Source organism: Dipodomys ordii, unplaced genomic scaffold (genome assembly GCF_000151885.1).
Source record: "Dipodomys ordii isolate 6190 unplaced genomic scaffold, Dord_2.0 Scaffold1, whole genome shotgun sequence".
Taxonomy (NCBI): domain Eukaryota; kingdom Metazoa; phylum Chordata; class Mammalia; order Rodentia; family Heteromyidae; genus Dipodomys; species Dipodomys ordii.
Window position 1 is genome coordinate 17361773 of NW_012267217.1, and position 23193 is coordinate 17384965.

The 23193-nt window shown below is 36.1% G+C and overlaps 1 protein-coding gene across 1 annotated transcript in view; it reads right to left on the minus strand.

The window, feature by feature from the left end:
* The window catches only part of Pcdh17 (protocadherin 17), a 91812-nt gene extending 69345 nt beyond the window's left edge, over positions 1-22467 (minus strand). Inside the window, exon 1 of the mRNA XM_013033402.1 lies at positions 19877-22467. Within this exon, the coding sequence (XP_012888856.1) occupies positions 19877-22450 (2574 nt within the window). The 5' untranslated portion in view covers positions 22451-22467. The remainder of the gene's footprint in view (positions 1-19876) is intronic.
* Between the last annotated feature and the right edge of the window lie 726 nt (positions 22468-23193).

Consider the following 23193-nt stretch of genomic DNA (forward strand, 5'->3'; position numbering starts at 1 on the left):
TATCAAATACTTTAATGAATGAGTTTAACTGTATTGCTACTTACCATCATTAAATTCCTACAAATTGTCAAAATAGGCATTTTTGAGAACTTACCTTATAAATGCAAAAGAAATTTAAGATGTTGCTTTTAGCCAATCATTACTAAAATGTCCAGACAAAAAGACTTTTAAGGTGAACCAAATATATGTATGATAGACTATCTGTTGCACTTTATCAGTTTATATTTATTTTTCATAATACGCTGACATTCAGTGAACATAGGTAACCAATCTTGGTTTTCAAGATATAAACTCATTAATCAAAAGATAAAGTCAATTATCACTTCAAAATTGATGGCAATTTGAAAAAATAAATAAATAAAAATAAACTCTCCAATTTCCAGCGTAGTTTTGTATTATAGTTTCAAACAATCAGTTTTACAGTTTCATTCTAATTTATAATTTAAAAAATAAAACAAGGGGCAGAGGAAACTCAATGGGAATTGGTCTGATGAATCACTTTTCTACTTTAAGCTTTTAATTCCTTACAGTTATAAATAATAATTCCCCTAACCAACTAATTAATCAGTATGTTTTATTATGGCTAGTAAAGATATACTTTGGAATGATTTTCCAAATTCCCCAATTTGGGGCTTCACAGGTAACTTTCTAGATTTTGGAGTTTTATTTACATGCCCAAATAGTTTGCCTATTAGATTTGGATTTCTTATTTCAAAACAATATAGTAATTTAAAAAAAACCCTGCAAACTTCCAAAGAATTGCAAAGAATTATCCTCAGAAATTACTATTATAAATAGGATCTCTAACATTTAAAGGAAAACTAATTTACTAAATTTAGTTACTAGACTATTGCATTCTTTAAATAAAAACTATAGGATTTAAAATATGTGATTCAATGCAAATAATATTTTTCAGTAAGTAATCACACTTGAAAATTAAAGTGCCCTTAATTAATGGTAACGTTGTAATTAAACATCAGCTTAAATGAAATATCTCTGCTTACTAGTGTCACTTAATATCTAATTCAATACCTCAGCTTACTTTGTTTGAAGAGTTTAATTCCAAAATATTTCCTGATAAAAGAATTATTTTTTCATCTATTTTGTAATTATAGACAAAAATATTGACTCAATTAGGAATTGTCTAAAATAAATAAAATATAATACATTTCTACAGAAAAATAAAAAAATGGATGAAATATTGCTAACAGTTAGCATTCCAGTATTACTTGTAACAGTGTTTTACTCCCGACCCATGTTATTTGAAAATTAAGTTCTATCAGAAGTCAGCCTTTCGCATTCACTTCAATGTGATCCTTGATGACCTTCTGATGCAGTGACAGAGCAGACTTGCTAGAGAAACTAAACTGATCAGATGGTAAAAATATGTACATGTACATATAAAATAGGTATAATATATATGTACATATATGAAGCTTTGGAAGATCAAATCTCAGTTTTTACCATGAAATTAAACTCTTCTCTATTCCTTCTACAATAAAGAATTTTTATATTATCTACTAAGATTAATTAAGCCATAGGCAAAAACAACGCGCATTCTCCCCCTCCCCACACACACACACATACAGGAAAACCTCACAGCTCATTTTCTTTATCTGTAAGGCAGAGAATAGAGAGTTCCATTATGGGAAGGAAAAACAAACAAAAAAACACCACAAACCATGCACTTAGACACCTGAAGTCTCCTGAAGTATATGCCAAATTTCTCCACAGGGTGTACCTAGGATAAAATCAGTACCCATTCTTTACCAGTGACATTGTTCTGCAACTCTTGGTTATCCCACAAAATGTGCTCCTCCAATTGGCCAGGGTGTGTTGCTCTTTACTCCCTACCTCTTTACCTATTTTACAAGGTTATCCTGGGTTTACAGTGCAGTGCTTCCAAACCCATTATTTCCTCTCAATCTTACCTACAGGACCACTATAATTGTTTTTGTTTTTGTTGTTTAGCAAAGAAACAGAAGGGTGTGGAATTCATAGAAGGGTTAACTGGAGGCTCCAAAATGAGTAATTATCATGATAGAAGTTATTTGGGCTCTGTAATTTTGCATGCTATCATTTGATATAAGACTCATCAAACTATATCGTACTGTATTTCCCCTTCTGTTCTTTGTTCCTTATCACTGTAATATATATTGTACAGACTTGTTATCCTTATCTCAATAATACTTGTTAATAAATGATTCCCTCAGAGATCTAACACCAGGTCAGACTCCCTGAAATAACTTCGCTCCTTTAACTTCTCATAACTGAATTTAAAAGAAGCAAAAACAATGACGTTACTGAAAAAATTTGTTCATAATAAAATAATTAAAACCAGTTCTGTGATTAAATTTGAAACCCCTGTGTACTTTCTGAGATGTCCAAAATTCAGAAATACTTTTACTACACAGGAACAAGCTAGAGAACTGCTTCGGATAATTTCTGGTCTTGAGTTTGAAAGAGCTAGAGAACTGCTTCGGAAAATTTCTAACTTGAGTTTGAAAGACCCTGTGACGTTATGCTGTGCATAGGTTCGATCAGAGATACTCATTTTCAGTATATAGCAGTTGTAAAGAATTCTACAATTAGACTTACTGTCTATGGCCTAAGTTGCAGTATTTAACAGCAGTGATTATTCATGCTATATGATATGCCTTCAACAAATACATGCCCATTTTGAGATGTCCAGTGGTGTGAGGAACTATAGGTATACAAGAGCTCTGAACTCTGAGTCAGAAGATATTAGTTTCTAGTTGGCTGTATATACATGGACAGCACCTCTCAAGTTAATTGCCTTACTATAAATGAAAAATGGGTGAATTCAGATGTGATTGTGTGTCCATATTTCTAGTATTCATTGTCTTAAAACAATTTTTTGTAGAATAATTTCTTAATTTTATATCTGGCATAAACTTTTCTTTGGCTGTGACTCCCTGTTCAAAAAGCACAATTCTTTAAGATGACTTAATGATGTATTTTCACTTAAGAAGGGTTTCTTTGAGTTTAAGGAGTTAAAGATATGAAGAGACCAATTTGTTGAAGGCATTCTACCCAAAATCTGTTATTTTAAAAATATGTTCATTTAAAAGGAAAACATACAGGACTAAATCTGGCTTAGAGAATGGCAATTTTCAACAAAATACTAATTTCAGTAAAATTTTTAATAATCAGGTGTTTTGGAATAAAATTTGATTTTTACATGATTATTAACATTTAAATCAATTGAAATAATTTTTTCAAAGAAATATATCTTTTTCAAAAAATACAGTTTCACGTACCTTTTTTTCTTAATGACAATAGTTAGGTGTTAACATTCAGTATTTAAGGTTGAAGCTATTATTTATTTTAAATAATCACATTCAACTTAATGTTAGAACTGCCACAGGAGTAGCAAGTAATTCCATGTCTTATTTTAAAAAACAGGAAAAAAAGAAAAGAAAAGATTTCCAAAAACACTGAAGCAACATTCTCTTTACTGAAGGCCTTTTTTTTTTTTTTTAAGAATCTTGGGAATGACACTTCAGTACAAATAATATGTCCCCAGAGAGTAACTGATAAACAGAATTCCACCATTCAGAGTACAAGAAGCAACACTATTAGCATAGAAACAATTTCTATGACATACTCATATAATTTTAATTTAAATATAGTTTTAGATTTTATGTTTAGTGTATAAAACTTTTGGTTAAAATAAAACCTACTTGCACATGTGAATATAGGTGAAAAAGTGGAAATATATGCAGGTTCCCAATTTCTTTTCCATTGTCTTTTATGATAGGATGTTTTGTAAGTCTTAACACTTTCATGTTTTAGACAGATATTTTGAAGTATATGCTACATTTTTTGCATGCTAGCATTGACTTGGTAATATTGAACTTGGTAATACTGAGCAACATCTCAATATTGAGCATATTAGTGTCACCACCAGTAAATAAGTTAATATTTATATTAAATAGAATAAATAAAGGCTATAAATAGTCCTGAATCAATTGAAACTAGCACGTTTTGGATTTTGTAGTTGGCAAGGAGGAATTGCAGGTTTACACAACAGAAGCTTAACAACAGCTACATCTGAATACTAAATAATAGGCAATTAAACTTTGTAAATGCAACTTGCTCTCTCTGCAGCCCACCATTATGTAGTGAGTTCTTACTACACAGTAGACCATTTTAGGTAAGTTTCTTTTTAGTTGAATATTTGCATTAAGAATTTTTATTTTACCAGGACAAAATATACTTAAAAGAAAAAATAGTATAAGACAGGTAAAACTGACCAACAACTGGCAGTTTCAATGCAAAAACAAATCAGAGTTTTGAGAGAACTACCTTTTCCTCTTTCCCAAGAGCAATGTCTCTTTGTATTGAGGAAGTATAAGAACTTGCACACACACACACACACACACACACACACACACACACACACACACACACACACCAGAAAGGGAGTTAAGTGGAGTTTATTTACATCTCAACTGAGCAGAAAGACATTTCCTTTACAAGTTTCTTAGGTTTTCTTTATTTTTTAGTCCCTTTCTCGTTGGTGCATTGACATATGTTTGGATAAATATAAGGCATAATAAAATATTCAATTTTCCCTAAAAGAAATAGAAAAGTAAAAATAAATAAATAAATAAATAAACAAAAGTTTCTTTTCTATGATAGCTTTCTTTTTTTCTTTAATTCAAAATAGGGAAATCAGGTGGACATCTACAGCTTGAAAATTGTTTATTTCTTTGGAGATGCATGAGCTTACTCAAGTAGACTCAGGTAGATTATAAAAGCTATATGCCTAATATAGCAAAAACAAAGTACAAAGTCTTTCCCTAGTCTCATTTGATTTAAAAATCCTGATTTTTTTCCTTGAGATGACAGTGCATGAGAAATATAACATAGTGTACCCAGTACCATAGTTCATAAATAGCTCAAACTGAAAGCATAACAATAAGCTCTTTTTCCATTATTGCAGAACCAATAAATAAGCATAATGAAAATCATGACACATTATTATATTGTTCTGTATTGCCTCTATTCATTAAAAAAACAGAGGAGTGCATTTAAAATAATTTCACATGTCAAATGACAGTAAGCTGTGTAATCGAGATGATGCTGAAGAGAATAATTGTAGGGAGCAGATGCATGGTCTTATATGGCTTAGATCAAGATTATACTGGAAGTAGAAGAGATCTGAGTAATAAGTACTTCACACTAAAATGGTGATAACAATAGTCTCTAAAACATTTACATCATTCACTTGTACTATGTACTTACTGATATCATAGAGTCAATAAAAAACAAATTAAAAAGCTTTAGAAAAAAACATTCTTGTCAATTAGCCCTTGGATGGATTTTCCTGTTTCTGTTTTACTTTTGATTTAATAGACTAGATTATATTACCAGCAGTGGCTTGTAAATAAGGAATATTTAATGGAGATATGCTGCCAAAATAATCAGCTTCATACTTAACAAGTTTCTAAGTATTTAGGAAAGCTGTGAAATGGGATTATAAGGTTAAACTGTGTACATCTGGCTTGCCACTATATAAATACTTCAGAAATTTGATCTCCAGGGCTAAAGAAACACCTGTCTAATCATGAGTCTTTTCCAGGTTACATGAACTTCAGTGAAGAGTGCAGTGCACAAATGCTGACAAGAAATCTTGGATAATTTGCATAATGCACTTCTTATGCGAGGCACATACTGTTTAATCATATTTTGCCCTTCTAAGTGAATACATAACAGATATTCTAGAAAGATTCTTTACTGTAACAGTTATGATGACAAAAAGAGTCAAGGGCACCTAAAATTTCAAGACTTAAAAATAACTACCTGAAATACTAGATACTTGCACTGATGCTTTTCTTATTCCATGGAATGGAACTTCAGTGTAATTAGCTGCTGCAGTTATAATTTTAGTATTCTGGAACCAAAGAATAATTAATGAGAAGTAAGTGTTCGTGCATAGAATAACAGTGAGAACTTGAGCAGTCACTCTAGTTAATAGAAACCTTAATGAAGTTGAACATCAGTTGCTTTTAAACAGGTTCAAGATTAAATAACTGTGTTTACTCTGTTAAATATACACCAGTCCATTAAGTCTGATTTTAGTTTCTCAAATTTTATTTTTTAAAAATAGGAATTAGGCTAGAAGTTCACTGAATAGAGCTTTTTATCAAATTAACTTTACAATGTCCAACTTGAAAACCTAAAATTTGATATTATGGCCCCAAATAGCAGCTGAAGGTTATTGGCTCAAATTTCTAATTATATTTCTTGTGAGCAGATGTGTGCAATGAAACCTAATGATGTAAAATGCTTTCATGCTTCTTTTATCTGTTGACTCTACTGTTCTAACAAGATAATAGGTTTATTACAACTAACCAAATGAAATGATACCTTTACATTCCAATTATTTATATCCAATGACCTGGGTACATTGGACCACAGAACCTTTCCTTTGTATAACCTTATAGCATTTTCATTACTCATTCCACACTTGTATCTCAAAACTCCACTGTATAATATAATTAGGAGTAGACATTTCCCTGAAGATCTGATTTCTCTGGTGAAATCATGAGTATTTGACACAAATACCAAGTTGACATTCACTAAAATTTAGTAGGAATTTCAAATTGATATCATTGAAGCCCTTCATCCTCTTCTCTTCCCTCTCTTCCCTTCTCTTCTCTTTCCTTCTCTTCCCTCTCTTCCTTCTCTTCCATTCTTTCCTCTCCTCTCCTTCTCTCTGATCCTATCTCCAACTTGTGCACCTCTGGTTTGCTCTCCCCCGACCCCAAAAAAAGAAAAAATGATTGAAAAGAATTTGTTGATTAAGTGTGAACCTGCAACTCTTTTCATTATCATTATATAAAGAACAAATATATTAGCCTACCCTGACCTCTATAGACATAAATATAGAAATAATTTCAGGAAGTATAAAAATGTTAAGATTCCATATTTCAAGAGAGTCAGAGGGAGGGTTTTTTATCTTTATTGAATCGTTTGAGCATATACTCCTGCTCCATGCACAAAATAATGAAATCATGATTCGGAAGTATATTTTATTTCTTTTACATAGAAGAATATCAATATTTTGATTCTTGAGATACATATGCAAGTCTATTTAAAAGACGATAAAGAAAGTATTTTGCAAAATATTAACTAAGATACAAGCCTCTTGGCTACTGAGTTCTTGGAGAGAGAGAGATTATATGCCACATTTATAAAAATACAAAGTACTTTAAATGTTAGTAAAAAGAGATAAGAAAAAATCTTAATAAAAAGCATATTTTCTTCTAGGATGCAAGAAACTAAGGATCAGATGGCAAATATGAGAGGAATTGAGTTAGCACAAGTCAATTTAGGACGTAAGTAATAATTGCTTTCCTTTTCTTTCAGTCTTACATGTTTTAGAAGACACTTCAAATCCTTAAAGTACTTTTGAAAACTTAGGAACAGGTAATATTTTTTTAATATTCTATACCTTGATAAAAAAAGACTAACAAATGCTTGCAATTAACTTGCAAACTGCTCAGACTTCTCTGAACATTACTTGCAAGTTGCATGTGTGCTAGTCATCTAAGCTGCATTTTGTTAAAGAAACATGCACATGTATAATCATTTAAGAAAAGGTCACATATTGAAAGAAGTGAATAAATGCATACAGATTTTGGTCAAGAACTGGTGGGTAGAATATCTGTTTGGGCATCGTGGACTCTTGTAATAACATTCTGCCAGTACCTCTCTGGTCAGTCTGGAGGAACCTTTTCTCTCGATTGGGTAGCCCTCATTGCTAATGTGCTTTTCTTAAAAAAAAAAAAAAAAAAAAAGCAGATATTTCAGGGTCAATTGACAGATAGACTTGAATGATAACATTAAGAAAAGGGAATAAATACACTGAGAATTTCTTGTTTTATGAGGTTGTCTTAGGTAATATTTAACCCTACTAGTTTAATCTCTCAAAAATCTTTGTCTTAATTGTGAGTTAAGAAAAAATTATAATAAAATATAGTGGAATTATATTTCTCTGTTCTTTTTTTGTTGTTGTTGTTCACTTATTAATCTAAGCTACATTGGCAAATAAGGATTTACAATTCTTTTTTTTCTTTCTTTTCTTTTGTCTTTTTTCTTCCCAGGTGATTGGACCCACAGTCTGTGCATGTTGTCAAGCATATTCCCACTTAACTACAACCCCAGCCCTAAATAAAATGTGTGTTTGTTTGTACACAAGTGTGTATATGTGCATGTTTTAGAAATGGGACTTGGACTCAGGGCATAGGCACTGTCACTTAGCTTTGTCATTCGAGGCTGGTGCTCTACCATTTGAACTGCAACTTTACTTCCAGCTTTTTCTGTGGTTAATTGCAGGAAAGAATCTCACAAATATTCTTGCTCAGGCTGGATTTCAACTTTCACTCTCTGATCTCAGACACTTCAGTAGCTATCATGACAATCATCATATACGAAAGCCCAGCTCACTAAAGTTCTAATATAATTTTTAAACTCATTTTATTTGAAGCATTTATTCTAGGAAACCTCCTTATCATTTGATATAGATTTTTTAATTTAACTTAAAATTCAGATGAATAGCATTTACACTGCAGATAGCTTAACAGTAGAAAACACTTTCAGTGAATTGCTTTTAGAATTATTCTGTTATTTATCGAATTTGGGATTCTAAATTCAAATATCCTGCAGAATGTGACAGTGTTTTAGGAAACAATATGGAAATGAACAGCAGGATATTATTGTGAACATTGGTTCCTTGATTTCTCAGTGTGGGCATGAAATTTTCATTACCACCACCGCAAGATAAGTGTCTAAATTTTTGAGAAAATTTTGTAAGTTGTTTGATTTTAAATATGTACACATATATGTTTATATACACATGCATATTGCCAATGCAATTTTCTTTTCTCATTGACATTTAGCATATGTTAGCTACTAGAGTTAATAAATCATAGAACTGTGCATCATCAAATAAAAATATATGTAAACTCAAAATGACTTTTTAAAATTATATAAGATTTCCTTATTTTTAACAATGATACAGAGAGGAAATATGTACATTTTATGCAGCTTCCCCGTGAAATTTAGTGAAAATGTAAAAATGTGATTACATTTAATTATCACTAATTTTCTAGAACTGGGTGAGACAGCTTTACCAAATTGATATAACATATGAATCGCATAATTTTAATATTCTACAGGTGATCGCAATAATAGGGAAAATAGTTGAAACTACACCACCATCAAAATATTGTATTTTGGTACACTAGCTGCATATCCATTGCATATGTATATATTATTGATAAGCATAACATAAAGAACTAATTTGAAAAATTATTCACAAGTAAGACCCATGATCTCCTATTTCTCCATTCATTAGTGAAATATCTTTTTCTTTTTTTTTTCTTTTTTTCTTTTTGGTCAGTTGTGGGGCCTGTACTCTGGGCCTGTGTGCTGTCCCTCAAGGCTAGCATTCTACCACTTGAACAACAGCGCCTCTTCCGGCTTTTCTGCTATGAGGTGCTGAGGAATAGAACCCAGGGCCTCACGCATGCAAGGCAAGCACTCTATCACTGAGACACCTTCCCAACCCATTATATATTGCATTATATATTGTAATTTTTAGTATAGCTACCACAGAAATACTATCTAAATTATCAAAAGATGCTACTTTCAAATAAATTATCTGCCAATAGGTCATGCTGTGTATACCTTTTGTGAATGTGTGTGGCAAGAGCCATTGTCAAGCTTCAGCACGTATACAGGAAATCATCTAGTGAAATAAGTCATGCATTCCTTACTAAGAATTCCTATTCTTGAGAGTATGTATTATATATCACAAATCGTGCTAGGTAGTCAATTACAGTGACAAACATGATGGCTTCTATCTTCAAGTATTCTCATTTCTTTAAGACAAGGTAACTTGATAATAGTTAAAACACTGATTCAGAGGCTTAATATCATTCATTATTTTATATGCAGATTAATTACCTCTTTATTAAGAATGGGATTGACCAAATATCATCACTACAATGAAAAAGATGAATGGATAGTAGTGAGGTTGACATTTATTTTAGATTCGACATCTATAGTCACTATCTTTCTCTTCCCTCTTTTAAGTCCTTAGGTTTTTGAGTAGCTTTGGGATCAATCATAAAATTACCTCCATCACTTCTCTCTAAGACACTGTTTTACCACATTCTTTCTTTCACTTGCTATTTTAAGCCCTACTTTCTCAAAATTTCCAAATGATTGTTCCTGTGTTTTACATCAAATTTAACCAGGCCACAGAGGGGAGTGATGGAAAGCATTATCTTACTCCTTTGCTGAGATGTTACATGTCAACTTTTTGCCCAGGGCAAAATTTAATGGCTGATTTGTGGATCTTTATTTCTACAGATTTACTATAGAAACACTGACATAACCTTCAACCAGAGCAAACAGAGCCACTCTAATAAGCAGGAGACACCAAACCTCAAAATGCGTGAAGAACAGAAAGATCCTGGCAGGAATTAATCTACCATTTTCACACATCTGCCCAAGGGAGGTATTGTAATTGCAAAAATTTACTCCAAGACTGCTGAGACTCATAGTAATTATGTTTCTTTTTTTTAATAGAAATAGCCACAGGTGGTAACAAATTGGGTTTGGAGATGGGGAACTGGGCATGCATTCTAACCCAAATTACTATGTAATTGTCTTGATTATAAAAAATTGTGGGAAGTCTACTGCTAACAGTGAGAATGAAAAAAGTCTCCTTAAATGTATTCCTCATTTTTGTTTCATTTTTCACTTCTTAGGCATCTTGCTTCATTTCTTGATATTGGCACATCTGATATCGGAGCCACATTGTAGAACAGGCCTTTGGCAATAACTCTTTAAAATCCCGTGACTGTGGTAATATCCATTCTGATGATCATCTAAGATAAACAACAGCTTTCCTGAGAAGTTTAGGACATGGAAACTTAGCTAATAATTACTGTCCATGTTTCTGGACAAATGGAAATAGCAAGGAGAGAGATATTTTCTTCAGTGTATGAATTGATACAAAAATGTGTACATATGTGTGTGTGTGTGTGTGTGTGTGTGTGTGTGTGTGTACTTGAGCTCAGTAATTCTGAATCTTACTCTACACTTAGGACCATGCAGTGGAAAAAAAATGTTTATTCTCCACATGTATCATGCTAATAAAAGACAATGTATATATTTAAATTTATATTTTAATTAGGAGCTTCTGGTATGATCAGCCAAGTTACAATATGAAATAAGGCATTTACATAACACAGAAAGAAAAAAAGGTATTAAATCCAGCTTGGGAAGGAATGTCCCTGAACTCTTCTTTCCCATTAACTTCTAATTAACTATCAAAAAGCTGAAAGTGGGGCTGTGGTTCAAGAGGCAGAGCACTAGACTTGAATGAAACTCAGGGCCTGAATTCAGTGTATGGGCCCTGAGGCTCAAGCTACAGTACGGGCAGACACACACACACACACACACACACACACACACACACACACACCAAACCTTTTATTAGTGCAATATAAGCTCAATCCAAGCTTAAAATAATAATAAAAATAAAGTAAATGATCAAATATCTTTCCTTGAAATGCTGCAAAAATTTTTTCTGTGTAAATCATAATATATTTGATGGAAATTATAATAAAGATGGGCAATTAGTTTATTCCTTCCTTCCCTATATATTGCAATTCATTCATCAGATTTGATCTAGGAAGCTAATTCATTTCTTTTCCAAAATATAGAATGAAATCATTATTTTCTTCTTAGTATATTTTGCTAAGACCTTAAGCATATTATTTCTCAAACATTCTCCTTTCCTACTTTCATTTTTTCTCCTGAAATAATGACGAAGGCAAACAAGAGTGAAGACCCCTTTACACATTTGGTTAGGATGTTTGTCTCCTGGTAGTCAAAAGTGAATTGCTTTGTGATAAAAGCACTTCAGCTGAGTTCTGCATATACAGTTGCTTTGCAGTTGTGAATGAACAGCAAAGAAACAACAACAACAAAAAACAAAACATATAAACTGTTCCATTTCAAAACAATAGCAGTATAATATGCTGTAAACTCTGCTAGGGGAAAAATAAAAGACTAGCTTTTAGCAAAGGTATTGATGATGACTTATTTGAAAAGGAACATTTGAAACATTGAACATTGCATTTGATACTGCAATGTTAGGATTTCAAAATGCATGTTGATAATTATATCAAAAAATTTTTTAATGTAAGAATCTGTATAGCCGTATAAAAGATATGGCTAGTCTCAGGTTGGATAAGAAAAAAAATATTTTGCCTTTGGAAGCATTTTAAAAAATAAAATACCTGTTGCATTTCCATGTAACAAAAGGTACGTATTGGAATTTAGGGTAAAATTAAATTTTATGTGTATATTTTGGTTTGAATTTTATTTTGGGATACACATACATACAAACACACATATAGTAAATCACCTCTTAATAATTATTACTACAAATGTTTACTACAATAGTCACTTGCAAGAGATTAGTTTTTTTACATACAATATAAGCTAAATTCATTATTTTAAATCACGAAACCTATTGAAATAGCTTTAGCATCTTTCAGCATATAAAGTGTTTATCATCATTAGGTGTTATGAGAACTTACAAACATGTAAACTATTGTTTTTATGCATCTACAAAATAATTGTGACTGTGTTTCTTTCCAATTAATTGATTTTTAATGTTTAAGCTTTCCAACTCTACAAAGGAATCTTTTAGCTGAAGATGAGAACACAAGGAAAATAGTTCTTTAAAAGGTCCCTTTAGTGTGCTACATAATTAAAGTCAATCAAAAACATCACAACTTTTTTAAAAAAAAGTATTCAAGATTGTTCAGACAGGGAACTTCCCAGAACAAAACAGAATCTTATAAGATTGTAATGCTGTAAATTACCATGTCGATATTTTAGACAACATACATATGGTTCACAAGACTCTTTTATGGGCTAGAGATAAAAGAAACTATGATAATACAGGTCTTTCAATATTTCAGAGTGACTGAGATACAATGCATCCACAACACTTTTAAATTATTTTAATATATTCCATTCCTCTAATCAGACCAAAGCCTATTTATGTAGATTAGTTACATCTGAAGTTTCATTTATCCAACCTGTATTTATCCTTTGATCACAAAGCTTGTTAACTTAAATAGTCTTTTATTGTTATGATTCATTTTCCCATAATTATGCTGTTTAACTGGCTTATTTTTTTGAATAAATATATGCAAACGCGCCAATCATATTCAGCATTGTTATGTGAGATGCTCAATGAACCATAAAGAATCATTTCACTACAATAAACTGCCTTGGAATAGATCCATGGCAAGGCCTACCAATACCAGTCATCAGAATATCACTAGAACCAAGACAAAGAGAAGTATGTTACAAGTATAACAATAGATTATATGACTATCTGAAGCCCCTTTTGTAGATTTTTCCAGGAAGAACTGGGGGTATATTGAAAAAGTGCATCCTATGCTGCCATAATCTCATTTGTATTTTTATTAGTTTTTTTTCTTTTCTCCTCAAAAGTTATTATCTCCAAATACTGAATTTATATGATTCTGCTTACTCATTACCCAGAATGTTGATGTCATTAAAGACTTCTTTATTATAGATGATTTATTTCAAGACAACAAAGGATACCAATATGTCACTGTCAAACCCAATGGTGAAAGCTATGACTCCCTGTAAAATAATGTATGCCATTGGAGGGAGTTTCTGTCAAAGTCTCCTTGACTAAAGTAGGTTGACACTAGATTAGTGTAGGTCTGATGAACTTTGAAAGTATTTTATAAGTGGGTGGAAAAAGTCACATTATCTTCAAAATGATAGGCAGACTGAACTCTGTACTCTTCTCTCACAATTACACAATTATTGGTTGAAGGAATTTAATACAGAAAATATCACTTCCCTAACGGCTTTACTAAAATATGACTTCAAGGTAATGCCCTGTGGGATTTATTAAACAGAAGTGCTACCAAAGGGAATACATTGTAAAGCAATGACTAATATCATAATTAGTAGATGCATTTGTAAGAATTTGCCCACTATTGAGTGTATTGCAAGACTTCTCTGCATCAGGGATTTAAGTTTTACTTCCTAACTAGCTTCAGCACAGTTCTAGTGACTTCTTCCTCCTGTCATAATTTCATCATCAGGCTCACACGATATATTAACAGTCCTTCCAGCCATCCACCCTCCTGCAAAGAATCAGAAAGTTGAGGGCTCTTTTTCCCTTTTCTTTATTTGTGCAAGCTTCATTCTACTGCTCACTTAAGGCCCTGAGCCTTAACTATTCCTTAGAACTGTCTCTATCTTATGAAATTCAAATATTGGGAACTTTAAATGCTAAAATTATAAATTTTCTACATATTTTAAAAAAATTCAGGTTTGAGTTGGCCCATAGAAAAATAATTTGTTTGAGAAAGAAAAGTATTTTTAAAATGGGCCAATATTTCTGGTTGATTATTATTTATATGTACTTCATGCAACATATAAAGACATATATATTTAACATTGCAAGAAGGCTTCAATTTATATTTCCATAAACATAGGAAAAGTCAATTTTCTTTGCTTCAAATGCATGTAAAGACCTCATTAATCTTAAGAAAAACTAATATCTTTATTAATTTACATACATTTATTACTAGATATATTTCTGTTGCATTATATTGCATAAGCAAGCATTGACAGTAAGAAACTTGATATCTGAAACCTGACAGTATTGAAACATGATAAAGAATGAATAATATATTTTAACCAATACTGAAACTTGAAAGATTTAGGAGTTTTCCTTCGACAAGACAGAGATTTCTCATTTTTTTAAGAGAAAAGATATTTGGAGTTGATTTAAGAATAATTGTATTTTTACCTCTAGAGTGAAGCTCTTTCTATGTATTATAAAGTAATTAATAATATATCTTATACACATTTTGGAAAAACTTTTTGGGAAGTACGTTTTTGTGTGTGTGGAATTTATTCCTAGCTTGAGATATAATACATAATTTCACTGTGTACTTCAGCAAACAAATTATTTTGTAAGTAAATTCAAAGAGTTAAGAATTTAGGGCATTCTTTCCTATGATCACATACAGCATTAATAATTGTATGTAACTAAGAATAGAATTACAAAATCTTTGGTGTAGACTTATAAATGAGTATATGCTTTGAAGCAATATAATGCACACAACCAACTCAAATGAAATAAAATTTATTCTTATAATTTTGAAAGCCTGATGAATTATCATCTCAAATTAAAATCAATGATTAGCTTGCTTGCATTTGGGAAATGCTATTAAAATATAAAAACTAATAGAGAAGTTGATAACTTATGAAAAGTTATAGTATCAACTAACATTTGAAAAAGAACAGTCTTCAATTTTCTAGGTCATATAAATACTATAGTCTTGTTTTCTTTTATTGTAAAAAAAGTAATATGAGATGATACACATTGGAGTTTAAATATAATAAATTACATACAACCAAGATTAAAATATAATAATAAGTAAAAAGTTGAAGAAATTTTAAACTCTTCTCCAGAGAAACTTCAAAGACCTAATGCATGGCTACATTGGAATTAAGCTTTTTACTTTGTTTCTACTATTTCTAAAATATGAAAAGCAAAAAATAAAAAAAACTTGATGATTGTGTACTGATATAGCACTAAAGTAGAGATGAGTTCTACCTTTTCAAAGATTTCTGTACAAAAAGACACGTGTAGAACACTTGTAGAGGTATGCAGTAGGATTCTTGTCAGCCTACCAGAATCTTAAATATTTAAGGAAACCAATGCATGGAGGTAATCAAATGGTGACTTCCTAGCAGAAAAACTGGCAACAAAATATCTCCAAAATTGTGAATGACTAAAGAAATCAGTTATACCTTGTCCATTTGTTGCTAAAGAAGTGAGTATATCTCATGCTTTAATTATGAAATTTGAAAGACTATGATCTTGGAAGCTAATTTAAATAAATCTATAGTCAAGAACCTCTTAAATTAGAGAAACAAGAATAAAGATAGTCAGGATAATATTGTTACTAAAGACAGATATTTACTTTTGCCATTTCCTTATTACTGACTTTTATACTATGATACTTTATTCCTCTACACTTAAATCTCTTTTTTTAATGTGTTTGAATTGGCTCTAGGCATTGCCATGTACTTAATTCCTTTATAGTGGGAAGGACAGGCAAGTATTTCAAAAGAATTCTATTTTCCTAGCAGAATAGCTCTAAAGTGAACTCTTAACATGAATCTTCTGAAACTATTCTGGAAAACATAAGTATGGATATATTTGTTTATTTTGATTATAGTAAATCATATTTTTCTGTCTTACTACAATTTCTCCTAGTAGGGCATATTAAAAAGACTTGTAGTTGTGACACACACACACACAGACACACAGACACAGACACACACACACACACATACACACAAAATGTGAAAACATCTTCAAAGCAGGAAATCTTCCCATCATTGAAAAGTTTCCAGCCTCCTCTCCTCTTCTTAAAGAGGATTTCATTGAAAACACCTGTTGAGGAGTTGCCTGAGACTTAACAACTAATACTTGATACAACCCAAGTAACAAGTTCTTAAGAATTAGTAATCATCTCTACTTAATGGCAGTTTTCTTATTTAAACATGAAGTAATTCATATAGAATCTGTAATAATGAAAGTGCACGCACACACACACACACACACACACACACACACACACACATATCAAATCTACCTGCCTTACCACAAAATACATGTTTCTGTCCCTGTATAGCTTTAGAATGGATGGATGAATTATTTCATTTTAACTTTGTTGAATTGAAACATACTATTCACTATTCACTAGTATTGTCTTTGGAAACTTTATAGATGGACTTTTGTTAAGGGGTTTGATATATTTTGATAACAAATAAAATCTCTTTTCACAAGTCTTTGAATTTTTCCCCACATGACTTAATTTGTGTTCATATGCAGGAAATATGCACTTTTGCACAAGAAGAACCTAGAACACTAACTTTCACATTCTAGACTATGTGGAACACACAAAATGCTTAAACAAATGTCAAATGTAGCTATAACTTAAGTCATTTAGTCACAATGTTCCTGGATTTCTGTCACTGTATTGTTCCAGAGAATTGCTACACAATTGTGAATTTTTTTCCCCAACCTATTCATGGATGTAGATTGTACAGCTATTAAACAGCATATAAAATGCTGGAAAATGCAGGTGGAGCAAACCTAGTAGCTATTTGTGCATGTGGGTTTTGCACAGTAAAGCCTACTTTCCAAAATACACATCCAGTTAAGTAGTATGTTTCTTGTGCAGGGTGTATTACATACCCATAGTAATATAAACACTTATGAGGTACATGAAGACTTTTGTTTAGTCAAGCTTCTATGGCACAGCTGTTTGCAGCACACTGATGTGCAAAGAATAAGAAAGACCAGTGATTCCTTAATTTAAGAAGTTTTCCATAACAAGTTTAAGATAAACTTGATCCATTTTAAATGAAACTGACATATTAGGATTTTATGAAGCATTCCTCAGAGGATTGTAATCACTTAATAGAGAGGAAAAAGCTGCTTATTTTAGCAGTTTTTATTAAGGTTATTTCTAAGGCCGGGGAAGTAGGTAAATTGAGTCACTTTGAAAAAAATAATGTTCAATAACTTAAAAGTCCTTATATGTCTTGATGACATGGATTATGAGTCTCAGTGGAAAAGAATAGCAAGATAGTTTTTGTTTGAATCATGAGTGTGTTTGTGGGTGATCCACTTTAAGTTGTACTGCTAATTTTAAAAGGATCACCATCATTCTTATGCAATGATCATCTTCAAGGACTTGTAAGTATAGTAGAGTAGGACTGTCCCATCAAATCTGGGTATTTTAGTCTAACTGTTTTACTCACTAGTCTGACCAAGAAATCAGACTTGCAGGGACTCTACTGTACTAAATTTCTTTCTTTCTTTCTTTCTTTCTTTCTTTCTTTCTTTCTTTCTTTCCTTTCTTTCTTTCCTTCTTTCCTTCCTTCCTTCGTTCCTTCCTTCCTTCCTTCTTTCTTTCCTTCTTTCCTTCCTTCCTTCCTTCCTTCCTTCCTTCCTTCCTTCCTTCCTTCCTTCCTTCATTCCTCCTTTCTTTCTTTTTTTACTAGACACTAAATGAGTGTAAAACTCAGCAATTAAAGTGGAGGATTAAGCATTAACCCTCAGTGATAGCATCAGCTTCTCAATGCATAACAGTAAGAAAGGAATATAATGTGTTTCTATTTCTAAAATGATTGCAGTAGATCTAGAAAAAATAGCAAGGATTCTTCTATAAAGATTTTGATGATCCAAATACCAGTTTCACCCAGTCTCATAGAAAACAGCTTTTTTATAAGTTGAAAACCAAACATAATAGGGACATTCAGTAAGCAGTATAAAACGTGGGATTTAACACTATATTTGATGCCTTGGTGTTCAGTAGCATAGAGCATAACGGTCCATTTAACAAGAAGCTCAAGCTATCCTAGGAAAACATATTTTATTAAGTATTAGCATATGGAACACTCATTATATCCAAAGGACAAGATTTAAAAAAATTACTTCTCCATTATAACAATGAAAACAGTACTGATCATATGCCATTAAAAGTTATTTGCTTTTAAAAGCATGATAATATAGACAGATTACTCATAATTTAGTTCAAACTAATCGTCCTCCTGAAATGTCACTTTCAGTTAAACTCAATTTTGAACTTCAAGCACTGTTCATCTAGAGTAATATGTAACAACACACATTCATATTCAAGAATGATGTTTTCTATGACACAATTCAGTGCTCCATAAAATAAAAATAGTGGTGACTAGATAAAGTGCTCTCACAGAAGTCACCACTTATTTTTTTAAGAACTAGTATCCAAGGTTTGCCCCTAAATAGATTTTATCGTGAATTAATAATTTTGTATTACATTATGTATTATATTATAAATCTTATAGATGCACTAAAAATACACACTATGCAAAATAGATGCAGCCTGAAATTCAGGGAACTTTGTCTTACGTTTTCAACAGCACAAAATAGTGATGTGGTACTCACTTTTCATTCCTTAATGACTGCTCAGAAACAGATGTGTGTGAGGCTCCCCCCAAAACCACAAGCAAAACAAATACAAATTTCCCTCCTAGTAATGATCCCCCCTCCTCCAAGTTTGCCTATACTCAAACTTTTGAAAGCACGTGTGAGTATAATTCATATTACAAAAGCTTAAGTAACACCAGTGAATTACTCTGCTATTGCAGCTGAAGAAGATCTGTGTCCCATAAAACACTTAAAATGTAAAAGCAACTTTGGGGAGAGTGAAAAGTTTGTTCAAAGTGAGCTAAGTGGTAGAATTCTGACTGGTTGCTATTTTGTACTTGTTAAGTTTGGATATAAATTCTTCTGAATGTTCACATCAAATATTTTAATGGGATTAAAATGTCTTTACAGATTTCTACTTATTTTTTTTTCTATTCTGGGAATCCCGTGATGGAAATGAATGTTTAAAACAAAAACCAAATAAAACAAACTATTTGAACACTACAGTGATTTTATCTATATAAAAATAAACTTGAAAAATGCAACAGAAGTCAGACATACCTTTTGTTCAGATTTTAGACTCTTTACACGGGAGGGTTTATGTGTGCATGTGATATACAAACAACTGTTACAGTTAAAATAAACCCTTTTCGTTTTTCCCCCCTTTCATTGCTGCTGGCAGCCTGAGGCTAGTCCTGATCCAAATGTCTGAGGACAGCACCAAAACTAGCTCATAAAAGTGTAGTCCCACTTAGGCTGAAAGTTTCCTACCTGAATTATGGACATCCGAGTGGCAGGGGTCTCGCTCGAATTAGTCCCTTGTCCGGTGAAGCTGGTGTGGCAGCCTGCGTGTCCCTGCGGGACAGTCAGGTTGTTGGAGGCTGGTTTAAGATACATCACCTCTGACCTGGGCGAGCTGAGGGGCAGGCGGGTTTGGTAGTCAAAGTACATGGGGGAGGTGGCCAGGGAGGGGCTGCTCACCACGTTCATGACGTTCATGGCGTTCCTCTCCTCCACCTCGCTCTGCACCAGCATGATATCGTTTTTGTTGATCTTCTTCTTCTTGCCTTTGCCCCCGCCCAGCTGCGGGTGGCTGTATTCAGCGATGCGGCAGTTGTAAGTGCGGATCTCCTTGTTCTCCCGCTTGCACTTGACAGCGATGGTGATCATGGCCGCTAGGAGGATGATGGAGATGGTGCTCAGAGTCACGATGAGCGGCAGCGACACGTCCCAGTGGTGCTGCTCCCCGTTCACGCGGGGTACCCCCTCTGGCAGGGAGCCACTCACCGAGCGAATGATGAGCTTGGCCACCGCGGAAAGCGTGGGCTTGCCGTGGTCTGTCACCTTCACCACGAGTTCCACGACGGGGGTCACGTCCTCCCAGAAGGGGTGCAGCGTACGGATCTCCCCGCTGGATGGATCGATCTCAAACAGGTGGTCGTCGTTGCCATCCACAATTTCATAGGTGAGGCGCCCGCTCTCTCCAAAGTCGCTGTCCAGGGCGCGCACGGTGCTCACCAGGTAACCCAGGCCGGCGTTACGCGGGACCTGCAGCTCGGCGGTGTCGTTCTGTAGCGTGGGCAGTACGATCACCGGAGCGTTGTCATTCACGTCTAACACGGTCACCCTCACCGTGGCGTTGCTCTCCAGGTGCGCGGGCGCCCCGGAGTCCTTCGCCAGCACCTTGAACTCAAAGGCTTTCGTCTGTTCGTAGTTAAAGGAGCGCAGGGCGTAGATGGCCCCGTTGGTGGGGTTGACGGACACGTACGTGTAGATGGACACGTCGCCGATGTGCGAGGGCAAGATGGAATAGGACACGGTGCCATTTTGACCCAGGTCGGGATCCTGGGCGAGCACAGAGCCCAGGTACTCTCCGGGAATGTTGTTCTCGTGCACCTGCAGCACATACAGCCCTTTGGTGAAACGGGGCGGGTTGTCGTTCTCATCCAGAATCTTGACTGCGAAGGACTTGGTGGAGTTGAGGGGAGGCGAGCCCCCGTCCCGCGCGATGATCGTCACGTTGTACTCGTCCTGCGTCTCCCGGTCGAGGGGACGGTCGGTCACCACCGTGTAGAAGTTGTCATAGTTCTCTTCGAGCTTGAAGGGGACAGAACCCCCAGGCCCACCCAGGCCACCGCCGCCGCCGCCGGTTCCTCCTCCACCCAACACCCGGCACTGTAGCTGTCCGTTCTTGCCGGAGTCCCGGTCGGTGACCCGCACTAGGGCGATGACTGTGCCAGGCGGGGCGGCCTCGCTCAGCGCCCCCTGGCGCACGGAGACGAAACCGATGGACGGCGCGTTGTCGTTGCGGTCGATGAGCTTGACCGTGACCTTGCAGTGGGCCGGGATAGGGTTGGGCCCCAGGTCTCTGGCCTGCACGTCAATCTCCAGCATCCCGTTCTCTTCATAGTCCAGGTTCCCCTTCACGCGGATCAGGCCCGTCTTGGGGTCGATGGAGAAGAGCTCCCGCACGCGGTCGGGCACGTAGCTGCTGAAGGAGTAAAGCACTTCCCCATTGGGACCCTCGTCGGCGTCGGTGGCGTTCAGATCGATGACCACCGTGCCCAGCGGGGCGTTCTCGGGCAATTCCACCAGATAGGAAGGCGCCTCGAAGACCGGACTGTTGTCGTTGGAGTCGATCACTTTCACGTTGATCTGCACCGTGGCGGAACGCGGCGGCTCGCCCCCATCCAGGGCGGTCAGCACCAGCGTATGGTGGTTCTGTTGCTCGCGGTCCAGCGCCTTCTGGATGACCAACTCGGGGAACTTGGTGCCGTCGCCGCGGGACTTGACGTCCAGTGCAAAGAGGCCGTGGTCATCGCGCGTGAGCAGATAGGTGCGGAGCCCGTTCTCACCTGCGTCCGGGTCGTGGGCGCTGGTCAGGGGGAAGCGGGTGCCCGGGGCGGCGTTCTCCGAGATATCCATCTCGATCTGATCCGAGGGGAACGAGGGAGCGTTGTCGTTGATGTCCTGGATCTCTACCTTGATCATGCAGATCTCCTTGTCGTTGGCGAACACTTCCAGGGACAGCTGGCATTTGGCGTTGTGGCGGCACAGGGATTCGCGGTCTATGCGCTGCTTGGTGTACAGGAGCCCGCTGTCGGCGTCCACGTCCAGCAAGTGCGGTGCCGAGTTCTCCAGCACCCGGTAGCTGCCGGACTTGCTTCTCCCGCCGCCGCTGCCGCCTCTTTCAGCCGGCGGAAGCCCCGGCTGCAGTCGAGCATCCTTGCCGATGTTGCCAATGACCGTGCCGGCCCCTTGCTCCTCCGGCACGGAATAGTTCAGGTTTTTAAGTGTCAGGGCAGGGGCCCAGAGAAGAAAGCAGCAACAGATGGAAAGGTACATCCCAGACCGGTGGGGTGGGGGCAAGTGCAGCCGGAACGGAGGGGCGAGCGGGTGAGTGCGCGCCAGCCTGGGGCCGGGGCGGAGCGCGCGCGCGCGCGCGCGCCAGGAGGACCGAGAGCCACAAGTCTGGTGTGTGTGTGGTGGGGGGTGGAGGGGGTGTTCTCCTCTCCCTCTGCACCCGAGCTGCGGCACGGAGGCAGTCAGTCCTCTCCTTAATTCCGCTCAAGTTCCCCGAACCTGTTGATCTACAGCATCCGCACCGAGCTAGCAACCGAGGCGCCGCCGGAGCAGCTGCAGTTGGGAGCGAGGCGGCGGCTCCGGGCTGCTGGAGGGCGAGCCCCGGGGGGCTTTGTCTGTCTCTCTCCGGCGCGCACCCGGACTTCGGGAGGTTCAAACTTGTGCGAGGGAAGCCGGCGAGGAGAAGGAGGAGATCGAGTCTGGGGGAGGGATGATAATGAGCTAGAGGCTCGCTCGGTTAGCCTCGCTCCCGCTAGGGCGCTGGAAATCCGCTCCCGCCGGCTGGTTACTGAATAGTCTTGCCATGGGGCGGGGGGGAGGGCTGGGGAGGTGTGTCTCCAGGCAGATCTGGAAAGTGAAATCCTTACTTGGTACTCGTCTTCCGAGATGAAATTCCTAGGGAGTGAGGATCAACGACGAAAATAGTCACGGATAATTCTCTCTCTGTCTCTCTCTCCCTTTTTTGTTGTTGTTGTCGTCGTCCTTTCTGAAGCTTCTTTTTCCCC